General features: G+C 33.3%; 1 protein-coding gene and 1 pseudogene across 1 annotated transcript; both read right to left on the reverse strand.

Annotated features, from left to right (window-relative positions):
* Nucleotides 1–2,420: 2,420 nt before the first annotated feature.
* Nucleotides 2,421–8,191, reverse strand: LOC114321097 (fatty acid elongase 3-like pseudogene; annotated as a pseudogene).
* Nucleotides 8,192–12,775: 4,584 nt separating this feature from the next.
* LOC114321091 (transcription repressor OFP7) lies at nt 12,776–13,911 on the reverse strand. The gene has a single exon (XM_028268232.2). The coding sequence runs from the start codon at nt 13,830–13,832 to the stop codon at nt 12,834–12,836; it is 999 nt and encodes a 332-aa protein (XP_028124033.2). The 5' UTR covers nt 13,833–13,911; the 3' UTR covers nt 12,776–12,833.
* Nucleotides 13,912–14,118: the final 207 nt, after the last annotated feature.

Here is a 14,118-nt window from a genome sequence, read left to right on the forward strand (position 1 = left end):
ATTGTTTTAAATACTGAAAGGACATTCATTCTTAACCTTTTTACGCATATGTTATTCTCTAGGCTTTAGCTCACTGTTTATATATATATGGAGGTGTCCAGGCACCGGACCGAAGCTAAGAGCGCTGGGTTTAACTCCCTTTTGTCAAGCCAACCACTGTGCCTCACTGTGAGGTTCCAAGTCCTTCAAGCTAGGGCTTTTGGGGTGTTTAGATTCATCCTTTCTGTCTTTGTTTTTTGTATAGACTGATTGTACCTATACTGTACTGTTCTAATAGGGATTAGGTCCTTGCCCTGGATGATTGTACATGTATGTATATACTATTTTGGTTCAGAATGTGAATATGTTATGAAAAGTCTTTTTTGCGTACAGACTGTCACGGCTCGTTGGATATCTTTTATTACTGTTTTGGCTTCCGCTAGCTCCTGTACTCTGTATTACTGTTATTACTGTTAAGCAGGCCTTCGGCAATCACGGATTACTGGTCGGTTACGGTGCTAAACTCATAGGGGCGGGTTTGGGTCGTGACACAAACCTAAACCCCCTGCTGGTTCCTTTTTCATTTTGCCACAAGTCCTGTGTGTTTTTTTTTTTTTTAAGTTTAAGGAGGTTAACTACCCATCTGTTCACCAACCTCAGCATTGACCTAAGACTATCACGCTATCACACTCCCATAAATTTACTTAATTCTACATCTAGAATTTGAGTAAAACGAACACATGCACGCGCGCACAGATTCTTTTGACCTTATATTTATCTAAGGTTCATATGTTTCTTAAAATTTACAACAATTTTCTGCGTATGATGGCTCAGCTAGTTAACCCACCAGTCCAAACCATGACTAATGAGACTTGTTCCTTAATGGTTAATGTCAGGCCAAGTTTAAAAATTATTGTTATTATTAATTTTTTTTAATGTCAGCAATACCCCATATTTTTAGATTTATTATTACTATTAATTTTTTTTAAAAAAGGTCTAAAATCATATGAAATTATAGTAAATAATGACGAAGCTGTTCTTCTTTGATTAATGTTGTATGTCAAAAGTGATCCTTAACAGAAACCTGTTGGAAATTCCACTAGAAATTTGTAAATAAAGTCCACTGCAACAGAAAAATATGGACTGCTAGATATGGACAATTAATTTTTATCTGAGATCATAATTATATTTGTTTCTGTTGCTCTAGGCAATCACGCTAAAGACATATCCCACCGAGCTCTCCCTCATTGCTTGGATATGCTAATTAGGAACAGCTTAGGGGGCCATAGTGGCGCTTATAATGGAGAGAGGAAATGCTAGCGTCTGATCTATAAGCTGGGGCACCAAACTATATTCACTTTTTTTTTATCTTCATCTTCCAAGTAGGGGTGATGGGACTTATAGTGGGTGATGGGATTCATCACTCTATACTATCACTTCCCGAGACTTATAGGGGTGATGGGATTCATCACTCTATACTATCACTTCCTGTAATTTATTCATAATGGAATTGGTCTTGCTGTCTCTACTTTTCAAGTCGTTGCTTTGTTACGCCTATTTTATTACTTTGTTGAACTCAACTAGATGGAACTCTTTTTTATTTCTATGATCGGTTGAAGAACTTTGACAATTTGATTAATGGTTACGAGAACTCACTGGGCTTATTTTCAGAGTTTGGAATTATATTTGGATTACAAAATTACTGCCAAGTAGACAAAACACTAGTTGTAGTGGTGGAATTATGAGGCCTCGGGGGATTTTAAAATAGCCATTAATGGCTTAATTTCATAATTTTGTTCTATGGAAGAAAATGAATCAGGCTACGTGCTGGCAAATCATGGACATTCTCTTGAAGAAGATAGGGTTTGCTTTGGACTTCTAGGATGATAAAGTTGAGGATTCAAGCATTCTATATCTTTTGCTGAAGTTAGGTGTATAGTTGTATTGTATGCGCACACATGCATGTGTGAGAGTCTTCAATTCCTCTAACATGTCACATTTACTAGATATGTTACATGGACTTCTCTAAAAGCATGAAGTAGCTGTGTTAGACATGCAACACTTGGATAAGGTACATGTGTTTGACATGACTAACTGGACATGCCCCGAGCAAACATGTCAAGTATACATAAAACTCTATAGTGCAACTCATAAACTAATAATGGGGCTTTTAGTTATTACTTAACTTAATATTCTATGGTTGCTATCCTGACTTGTAGAAACACTAACTAATAATCTAGGAAGCTCAAATTTTAATGTCTGAATGACTTTTTCAACAGCCAATGAATTTGATTAGCTTTCAAAAAATATACTATACTTACTCATATCAAATTGCCAGTATTGTTCTTAAAATAAAATACATACAACTAATTGAATTTTTTTTATTATATGTACCCTTCTTTTTTTTTCCCTTTTTTTTTTTGTTGAAAATTTGGTTGAAACTAAACACCATCAAGTCTGCTGAAGCTGAAATAAATAAACCAAACAATAAAAAACAAAAATTTCTCCAAAGATTGAACTAGCAAAGAATTTGACTATGAATTCAGTAATCAATATGCACAAAATTTTAAAAGAATACAATAAACTAGCACTAGTTTCTTCTGGAAACAAGAAATCAAAAGAAAAATTACTAAGAATTATTGTATATAATTTGTCTATCTCCTAACAATTCATGTGTATAACATATATTTACTGATAAAATTCGTCACTATATTATTGCCCCTGAATCCAAAGTCACAGAGAGAGAGAGAGAGAGAGAGAGAGAGAGAGAGAGAGAGAGAGAGAAAAGAAAAACCCACCACTCAAATATCGTTGTTTTGGCCATGTCCGTGTCTACATCTCCATCTTTAATGGCATCAAAATCAGTAACCTTTCTCCTCCGAAGATGTATCTTGACATAAAAATTAAGAAACAACAGGAGAATGGCAGCATTGAGAACCGAATTGAAACCCCAAGCCCCAAGCCCCAATTCCATTACATCCACCTTTCAAAAAATGAAGCACAAGCACACCCACATGGCACAAAACATTACAACCGAGAAGAACAATCTAACAAGTGACCACAAAGGGGAAACAAGCACCGGGCAAACCAATGGCAATCCAAAATCTGTAGCCATAAACGAGAGAGTAAACAAAGGTGGCAATGAGAATGGCAAGAACTTGAAAAGATTGAGAGAATTCAAGCCAGAGGAAGGACATGAAAATGAGAATGGAGTGGTTGAAGAGGCGGAAGAAAGAGAGGTGGCGGCCGCGGAGGATGGAGAAGAAGGTGTGGAAAGTGTGGAGGAAGCAGGAGAGGTAGAAGAGGTAGGACCAGAAGAAGACGCAGCCAGAAGGGCGGGTGTGGAGGGGGAAACAGAGGAGCCATTAGAAGGGGGTTTTGGAGCTCGCCTAGAACTAGCGGGTGTCGCGGATCTCGGAGGCGGAGGAGAAGAGGAGGCCGGTGAGCTGCGGTGGTGATGTTCGACGATGGAAGATTGACGGACACTGGTCGTGTGCGATGCTGAGATAAGGGGCGGTGGTGATTGATTCTCTATGTGACAGAGAGAGACAGAGGGAGAGCAAGAGAGAGAAAGAACCATGTGAAGAAGTAATAGATTTGGACAAAAATTTAGGCGCCAATATGAAATATTTCCCAATAAAATTTTGAACATATCTGCCGACTAAATTTTAGTCGCTGAAGATAGGTTACCAAAGATTAAAAAAAAAATTATTTGGTAACGAAAATAATTTTTTGAGCGGCTAATTTTTTTTTTTTTGTTGCTGAAAGTAGGGGTGGGCGCGGGTCGGTTGTGGCCACGGAACCTCCAATCCGCCCTCCGTCCGTCAAATTGGCAGATTAGAGAAAATCAATCTGCATCTGTTCGCCAATCCGACGGATGTGGATTGAGCGGTTTGGCGGTTTAAGATTTTATAAATTTTTAACATAATTCAACTTGTGCACTTCCTCAAAAAAAAAAAAAAAGTATTACAGTCAATGACTTAAAAAACTATTACAATTACTGTATGTCTCATCCATAAAAAGAAAGTTTGAAACTTTAGAATATCACAATCACTGCATGGCTCATCCACATATTACAATCACAGCATGATTCATCCACATAAAGTATTACAATCTTTGGTTCTTAAAATATAATAACAATTCAAACCACCAAAACCATGAACAGGGCAGTAGTAGAGATTGTATGTCTCTGTATTGTTACATCTATATATGTTTTTGAAAACAAAAATCAACTAGCATATATCATATTTTCTATTTATTATTTTTAGAGTTAAATTTAAAAATAAAAAAATATAGATAAATAATACGTTTATTTTTTTCAATTCAAAAAATATATTCAAGTTGAAAACTTTTTTTCAACAGAATATTTAAACTCTTTTTCAATTGAAAACACAAACAAAATATTTAAACAAATTGAAAACATAAAGTCTTATAAATTATTAGGGGTGCTCGCGATTAGGCGGTTCGGTTGCGGCCAAAGGAATATCAAATCCGCCATCCGTCCGCCAAATTGGCAGATTAGAGAAAATCAATCCGCAACCGTCCGCTTGTCATCACGCATTGGTCCAAAATGCGGCGGATCGGTTTGGTTCGGTCGGTTTTGGCGGATCGGTGTATCCGTTGCTCACCCCTAGCTGAAAGTAAGTTTTTGACGACTAAAACTTAAGTCACCAAAGAGAAAAAATAATTTTTTTATTTCCCATTCGGCGACTAAATATTTTAGTAGCCAAAAGTTAATATGCGGCGACTAAGTTTTTTTTTTGGTTGTCAATTCTGGCATTTTTAGCAACTAAATTTTTTTAGTCGCCAATAATGAATATACCCCGACTAAAAAAAATGTTAATCACCAATTTCATAACTTTTGGCGACTAAATTTTTTTTAGTCGCTAATTTTAATTGTCAAAAATACATTTTGTTGTGTTGTAATGAATGAATATTGATTCTATTATGGGAACAAAGGATTTATTGATGTGAAAGTTGAACGTTCTTACACATTGAAATATTGCAGTGATAGTTGAGGTTAAAATGGATTTATTTAATTTTTTTTTTTTTGTTGATGAAATTCATAAAAGACATATAAATGAAGTAAAGTACATCACATAACATTCTTCTCACACATCAAAACAAGAACGCAACAAAAGATAGATAAAATATACTTAGGTTAAGTTTGGGAAGTCTCAAAAAAGTTAAAAAGTTATTCAAAAAGTTAAAAAGTTATCATTATTTATCAAAAGTCAACAATTACGATTGCACAACTCTCAATATTAATTTTTCCCTACATATTAATTTATACAATTTTTTAATACACATTTTTTCATAAAAAGTCAAAAAGTTAACCCAAACATTGATATTTTCAACCTCAACTTTTTAGTCTAAAAAGATAAAAAGTGCACTTATTTAGAACATCCCAAACAACCCCTTATATTGTGTTTGGTTAAAAGATTTGGAAAGAAAAAATGTGTGTGAAATTAAGTAAAATATAAACGTATTTTATTTACATTTCACGTATCTTGTTCTTTTCATTTTTTAAATCCTTTCTCAAATCTCTAACTAAATACAACGTTAGACAACCCATCCAATAACGAATTCCAAACCAACCAACCAGCTGCGAGATCCAATTCAATTAAGCATGTTTGATTCACAAAACTAATATTGAAATATTAATAATCTTATTAAATTAATATGATATTCACTATCTAATTGAATTAATAGGATAAATTATCCATTAAATTAATAATCTCACCCCTACTCTATTACTAATAATCCTACAAATTTGTTAGATTAATTATCTATTGAATTAATAATCCTAAACTAAAATGTTAAAATAAATATAGAATAATTAGATTCACAGATTGATAATTTCAATTTTATACTTTAATCTATCAAATCAAACATGTATTTATATTATTCTTATTTACAGGTGTTTTTTTTTTTATAAATTTTTTTATGAAGAAACACAGGTGAATTACTTTACAGGCTTGAGCGTACACGATCCTACTCCTCCCCAATCACTTTTTCATGTTTGGGTTCGGCTTTATTGATTCGACTTGGCAGTTGAATTGAATTCCTAGTTCGAAAGACATGCGTATCCGGGCCTCTTTCTCTTTGTCTCAGCTTAGATCCACATTGCGAGGTATAAAGGGTGGCGGGGATGGATGATCCAAAGGTGTGCGATGCTCGAGCTTCAAGAATCGAACGCATGACTTTACTGGGACTGACTCAATAATACTAACTCATCATTAATATTATGATGGCACTATAATAAATGATATGATAAAATTTAAGATATTTTTAATAATTATAATTTATATAATGAGTAAGATCAATAACAATATTATAATTAGTGTTAGTACATTAATTAGTATATGTAGTACCATCGTTATTATTGATCCCACTTATTATATAAATTATAAATACTCAAAACTTTAAAAATTATGTCACATCATTTATTATTATACTAATTAATACATTAATTAATACATATAACATTATTCTCAATATTATCACTCGCGAGAGCAGTAGATGGTTGGGTTCCTGGGGATAATGCCAGAGTCTCCAGAAACCCCCATATACCTGTAAGATTTGATATATGATTTATCACCCCCACCAATTCACCCATGCACCAAAAACAAATTCCAAAGGAAAAAATGGTTTTGATACCCTAAATAATAACAACAATTACTTGAAACTTCAAAAGTTTAATTTCACTTTTTATATTTTGATTGTTGTACCATTTTATTTTTAAAGTTGAATTAGTGCTTTTTACCATAAATATATAATTGTCACTAATACTGTGTTTAGATGATTAATTTGAATGAATGACAATTTATAAAAGATAAGAGAAATGAAAATGATTTTTTTTTTAAAAGAAAATTTCATATTGTCAGCAAAAATTTGCTTTGGGTGTGATATCGATAGTTAACAGACAAACCAATTCTCACAAACAGTAGGATCAAACAATTTGATTGTGTGTCTTAATGCCTTAACAGGTTCAAAGACTTCTTTGAAAATTTACTTGTTGAAGAAACACAACAAATACAACTAAAATTTGATTGATAATTATAAAACTTGTTTTTCAACCACAAGGATCAAATTACAAGTTCTTTGAAACTGCGCTCGGCAGAACTTAATTACAAGAACTACTAATTGTTACTGCTACTGCTACTGCTACTCCTAATTGCAAGAACTGCTACTACTAGACACACTAGACTACTCCTAAATTTCTTAAGTTGTAAGTTGATTTTTCTGTCTCTTTTTCCTTTGAATCTCCAGCCTTTATACCACTGGCCCTGCTGCTTATTTGCTAACACGTGCCTCACCACAGAGCAGGTTACTTCCACTTCTTGCATAACGGCTCATGATCTCCATATATAACCGCTTGTAACTATCTCCTCTGCTGCAACCTCCTCTTTCTCTTTAGTCTATGCAAACAGACCACGTGCCTCGCATCTATCACATGTCTAACTTCATGGCTCTCCTCCTGGGCCACGTTGGGCTATATTTCTTTGCACTACCGGATGAATTGACCGAAAAAATTACCTCAGTTTCGATTCGTAACTCGAAATCAACGTGGCTCGAATGGCCCGACATCAAAACGATGTCGTTTTGATTTTTTTTTTTCCAGCGTTTTTTTGCAGATTTTTCTAATGAAGGAGAAGAAGAAAAGGAAGAAGAAGAAGAAAAATGCAGAGAAAACAGAGAAAAAAATGCAGAGAAAACAACGTCATCATCATCTTCATCAACAAAAAAAAAAAATTTCTCTGCAGATCCGAATCAACATTATCATCATCAATAATTTTTTTTTTTTTTTTTTTTTTTTTTTTTTGCAGATCCAGATCTACTAAGAAAAAATATAGAATTTTTTTTTTCAGATCCAGATCTGCGATTGTCGCCACCATCACCGACCATCACCGTCGATCGCCTTTTCTCTTCTCTCCTCTCTTTTCTCTCTCTCTCCTCTTTTCTTCCCTCTCTGTCTATTCGAAAGAATGAAAAGAGAAGAATGAAAAAGAAAAAAAGAAAAAGACAAAAAAAAAAAAAAAAACATTACCAATCGTTTTGGACAGTTCGAACCATTCGAGTCGCATGAGATTCGAGCTTCCACTCATTTCTCAAACTACCTCCGCCACCTCTGTTACCTTGATTGCCTTTTCCCTGTCACATGTTCTGCATTGTGGGACCCACATCCCTCTACAAAACTCGTGGCCTTCATTTCTACCATCCACTTGATTAGCTATCTGCGCTCTGTTATGCTTGTATACAGAAAAAATAATTTTTAGTGTCAACACATTCATATTTTTTTTAAAATATTATTTACCAATTCTTTTCAAATTATTATTATAATTATTATGTAAATAGGTAGTTTGAGTAGTAATAAAGAAGGTGTGTTGAGAGAGAGAGAGAGAGAGGAGAGGAATCTCTGATAGCGTGTGGGTGAGGAGGCAGTGCAGTAGTTGCAGAAATTTCCCACTTGGGGGATTCCTTCGTTCATTCTCTGTGGGAAAGTGTGAAAAAAAAGAAGAAAAGAAAATAAGGACAGAATTTTGCGTGGCCTTTACGAAACCAAACCCAACCCTGTGCTGTGCCGTGTGTGTGTCTGTCTGTTTGGCTGTGAGGACAGCACAGACCAGTCGCAGATAAGACCAAAAAAGAGCTGCTCTGTTCTCTGTTCAGTTGCACACCTGAAGTTTTCATTCTATCTTCCTTATATTAGTTGCAAATTTATATTCTTAATTCATAAGATTAGATATGTATTGAAATCCTCCACTACATTACTCATGTAGAATGGAGAGAATCAAGTCTTTCAAGTACCGATACACTGACCTCAAATGAATGACACGATGCAGTGACGGAATTAAGAAATTAAATCAGAGAGGGAGTATTTATTAATCACAACATTAAAAATTTTTATAAAAATATTTTACATAAATTTTTATAATTGACTTTTAAAAAGATATATATATATATATATATATATTTATAACTAGTATATCATGGATAATATAAAAAAAAGTCATGGATATAAATTTTAAATTAAATTATATAATGATAAAGTATTTTTTTATACAAAATTTCAGTAAAAATTCAATATAATAGTCATACTATATTATCATTAATTTATGATATCACCAACCAACAGTAAAGAAACACATAGAGGATGAATTCCACGTGTGAAATATAACTAATAATTCAATAAATTTCATATCTTCATTAAATTTAATTATAATTGTATGTTAAGAATGATGGACATCACCATTGTATTGAAATTTTTATAAATAATAATATAACTTATCGTAATATCTTTATTTTTAATTAAAAAAAATCATTATTATTCTCATAATTTTAAAAATGTCATTGATATTTCAATTTAAATAATATTTTATAATTTTTTTATTTAAAATTTTTTCTTTATATTTGCCAAAAAAAAAAAAAAATTCCAAAACCAAGGGGCACGTGAACCCCTTGGAGCAGGTGTGGCTCCGCCACTGACTGCATGGTTTTAGATATCATAAATTGAATTGATTTAGTGTGAATTCAAATATAAAATTAATCTAAATTATAGGCCTTGTTTGGGAAAGAGGGTTTGAGACTTTTTTGGCCAAAATAGTAAAAAAAACAAAAAAAAATAAAATAAACTTTTTAATTTAATAAAACAAAACATCACGTTCAATTTATAATTATTACATTATTTCTCTTATAAAAAAATTAAAAAAAATCAAAAAATCTTGTCCAAATCAAACTTTTTAATCCCGAATTAAAATAGTCAAAAATTTTAAAAAATTAAAAAACCAACCCATCCCCAAACGAATCCAAAATGTCATTTCTAACTAAAATTTGAGCATTTATGTTTCAAATAAAGACGACACTACAATATCTATCATGTCTTTCTACATAACCTCAGAATACCAAACCTATAGCCCTATTTAAATCTCATAAGTAGATCTTAAAACCTTCTTAAATAGTTATTATTTCAACTCATAAAAAATAAATATATGAATAAATAATTCATACTAATCTGGATTTTTTAATTTTACTCAAAAGTTTAAAGTCACATTTCAAATTGTTCCATTCCATTTAGTCCGCTTTTACTCAACTAACAAATTGTAATGATTTCGGCAATATACATCTTCTTAATACAATTTTCAGAATATTTTATAGACAAAACATACTACACTCTTGTAACAATTTAAATCATACATCTTATAAATTTATGTATATATTATTTTTTTTAAAATAATAATAAATTGATTTGTTAATTATATGCCTCAAGATTTTATTGACAAGTATGATTTTAAAATTTTATCATTTACCTTTTACGATAAATAAGATGAAATAATATAACTAAGATAATTGAACCAATATAATTTTTTGGGAAATTTATTTTTCAGCAATGAAAAAATAATTTCATTTTCATAGTGGTACAAGTCTCCTATGTATATGGTGTAAGCCTATTTCTATGCTTGGTGCAAATTTTTTGTGTATCAGAATTGCACTATTTCACTAATTTATAATTTTTTCATAAATAATTTACAAATAAATTTTTAAAAAATGAAGGATTGATATCATCAAAATAAGATCAATAATGGTTCCGTGGGCCAAACTAGACCTCTGTAATTTAACCCAAGAATGGAGAGAAATTGGCCCCTTCCCTATATTTAAATGAAATGAAATAAAAATAAGGATTGGAGTTTTATGGAACAACTGTCACTTTCGAGTGAATATGGCAGGTTATTACCCAAATGGAGAACAACAAATGTATTTATGTATTGTTCTCCAACCAAAAAAAAAAAAAATGTATTTATGTATTGATGTGGTGACCCTGCAAACCAAGCTACAGCTGCAAGTGTTAGTAAAGTAGATGCAGACTTTGCCATGCATAGTCTACAATATATCATATCATATACATAGCCTGTTCCAACCTTCTTAGCCTCTAGTCTCACCACCACTAACCTCCAAATCTTTGACCCAGATTTTATCGGTTTGGCTTTATTCGTAATTTGTACAATATATTATTATTATTAATATTTTCTTGACAAACTTCTTTTAATTAATTTGAGGTAGAGTTACAGAGATTAATCCTTAAATCTAATATTTACAATTATGATTAAAAGCAACATGATGACAAATGAACTTTAAATGTGTCATTTGATAACGTTGTCAATTCAATTTTTTTTTGAAAATAAATAAAAATAAAGGAAATATGTTTGGTGAGACGGTGGTGATAATTGACCGCGAAAAGAAGAAGGATGTGGTGAGGTGGCTGGAGGTGGTTGCTTGAGTGGGTGGCTACAGTGTCACGGTTTCGCTATAGGGCCATTGAAGGTTATGGGTGGTGATCGACTGGGAATTTGTTGGGGATGGCTGGTATTGCTGTAGGTCAGTGAAGGCTGGTGGCAACAATGGGTGGTAGCAGGAGGTTATAGGGGAGGAGAGAATAAAAACTTACTTTAAAAATAACTAAAAATAGTTTTTCTAGAAATTTTAGCATGAATTCTATTTTTTTGAAAATCGAAAACACAAAATAGAAAAGAAAATGATTCTCAAGGGAGGCCATGTTTGATTTTGCAATTCTTTCCAAAAAGAAACCCTATCTGTACAGATTTACAGTAATAGTTTCATAGTGAAGCTGTTGTATCATCTACTCGTTTGATAGGTCACATCTATTTATCCATCTAGCGAAGAAAAATAAGCTGCATCAAATGAGGCAGTCGATATTTGGAACTGTATTTCAATGCTATACATAGGTTTCACTAAGCACACCAAAACATAAAAAATAAAAAATCATACTAATTCATACAGAACTTGTTCATACTTATAGCATTTTTCTCCAATTTCAAAATAAGGATTCCTTTCTTTAAGTTCTCAAACTATTATATTCTTCTCACTTTTGCTCTAAATTCTAACAATAGTTATACTCTTGTAATGGAAATAGAGTAAATTACACATTTACTTTTATATCGTATTTAGTTGGGAGATTTAGGAAACAATCTGAAAAGCGAAAGGAAAAAGGTAAGTGAAATGTGAATAAAACATACTTATATTTCACTTAATTTCTCACACTTTTTCTTTTTATTTTTCAAAATCTCTCAATCAAACATAACGTTAAAGCATCATCATTTTTCCACTTTAATTGTTAAAGAAAAACTTGTTCCCAACTTGGTTCCTAACCCATCACTTTTCCCTTCTTTCCCATCCTCTTCCCCACTCTATGTACCTTCCTAGCGCACACCCAATTGACCACCCCCTCCTTAATTCACCCCCACGGGCTGGTCAAGTCTCCCTTTCAAACCCACTACTTTCCTCCACACTGGGATTTATAAAATCTTCACAAATGACGCATACATACCTACTATAATTTTTCATTTTAGTCTGTCCGATATAAAATTAAATTTTGAGATTGGATAGATTGATAGTTTTAAAATTAGGTTGGATTTGGATTTACAAATCAATGTAGAACATAATTTTTTTAGTAACTAAAGTGGGACCATTAAAGTCAAATCTAACTAAAAATATAATATTTTTTTAATCTTTAGCAATATTTTGGATAGGAATTTAATATAATAAAACTGAAATTTTAAATCTTCAATACAAAAACCCACTAAAAACAAAAAATAATCATTTTTAAGTCAAATATTTTAGATCATAAAAAAAAAAAAATGCAAACAAAAACAAGGAAAAGGGAGCATTCATGACCAAATTACTCACTGACAGTCAGGGAGCTACTGAGAATCATAGAACACATCATCACCAACACATTACTAGTAATCACAGATTCTAATAATTAATAACACAAAACTAGTAATTTTTTTTTTTAATTTTATTTTTTTAATATGTTTCGTTTTAATTAACAATTATCAAGAACTTGAAAAAGCATTGAAAGAAACTCCATGATGATGATGAGTGGAAATTCTACTAGAACTACAAAACAATGTCTCCCAAATATCAGCAAAAGCCTCGACAATTACCCTGTGATGATGACGCGAATTCAGCGACAAAAAACACTGCAACAGCTGCTCCAAATCTCTCTCGTCAAACATCTGCTTCTCTAATATCATCTCCATCATCGATCTCTTGAAATCCTCATATGGGTCCTCCGATTTCTTTACCACCGCGAAGCTCTCCTTCACTTTCCCCTCCACCGCACACGACGGTATCAGCTTCTTCAACACCGACAACCTCGCCGGCGACTCAATCTCCGGCAACCACATCTTCCCTCCTTGCGAAACGCTGCGTTTTGCTCTCTTCAACTTCTTCTTGTGATTTCGTGAAATGGGTGTCTCGCGAGACGAGTCAGTTGAGAAGCTTCTAGAAGATGATACTAGTGTTTCGGTCTCTTCTTCTTCTTCGTGTCTCTCGTCGCTAAACAGTCCACTCTTGGCCGACGAAGTACTGATACGGTGTTGTGTTGTCGGTTTCTTTTTTTTGCTTCGCCGTTTCTTTTTTGCCGCCATGTGCGGCGGAGGGAAGAGGTCGTTGTCGGAATCGCCGGAGACGGAGGAGTTGTAGATTTTGTGACGCGGCGTGTCGTCGCGGACCTTGGCGATGACGTGCCACTTGTCTTCTTTCTGCCACTCGAATTCCGGTGATTCGGCGAGGCCGTCTTCTGAGGTGTACTGCGTGCCGAACCCACAGCCGGCGGATGTGAAGGTGGAGGACACGTGGCGCTTGAAGGAGGAGCGGTGGGATTTGAAAGGGGGTGGGGTTGCCGGCGGGAAGTCAACCAGGATGGGGTTTAGGGAGAGTCGGAGGAATGAAGAGACAGGATTTTCTGGTAGGTTGGAAGGGTTTTTGGAGCAGCAGGAATGAAAGGATGAGATGACTCGGGAGATCCGAAGCTTGAAACCTTTCGCCATTGTTTTGTCTGTCTTTGTTGTCTGAGAAAAGTAGTTGCTTATATAGCAAATGGAGCTAACGACAAAATTCTTTTTAATTGTTTTGAAGGTTTTTAGTTACCTTCATTAAGGGCAATAAATATGTTTGGTTGGTGTTACGGTGGGGAATAGTTTAGCTCATGTTTTGTTTTTTATTTTTTGTTTTTTTTGATTTTTTAGTTTAGTTCATGTTTATTTATTTATTTTTGTTATGTGGTTTAGTGTTCGTTTCTAATAACATTGAATTTGAGAGAATTATTTGGCTCCA

Source organism: Camellia sinensis, chromosome 1 (assembly GCF_055761805.1).
Source record: "Camellia sinensis isolate YWXY chromosome 1, ASM5576180v1, whole genome shotgun sequence".
NCBI classification, from domain to species: domain Eukaryota; kingdom Viridiplantae; phylum Streptophyta; class Magnoliopsida; order Ericales; family Theaceae; genus Camellia; species Camellia sinensis.

What these genes read in the sequence shown, in the direction of transcription:
- LOC114321091 (XM_028268232.2), bottom strand. Translation starts at nt 13,832, where the DNA reads ATGGCGAAAGGTTTCAAGCTTCGGATCTCCCGAGTCATCTCATCCTTT.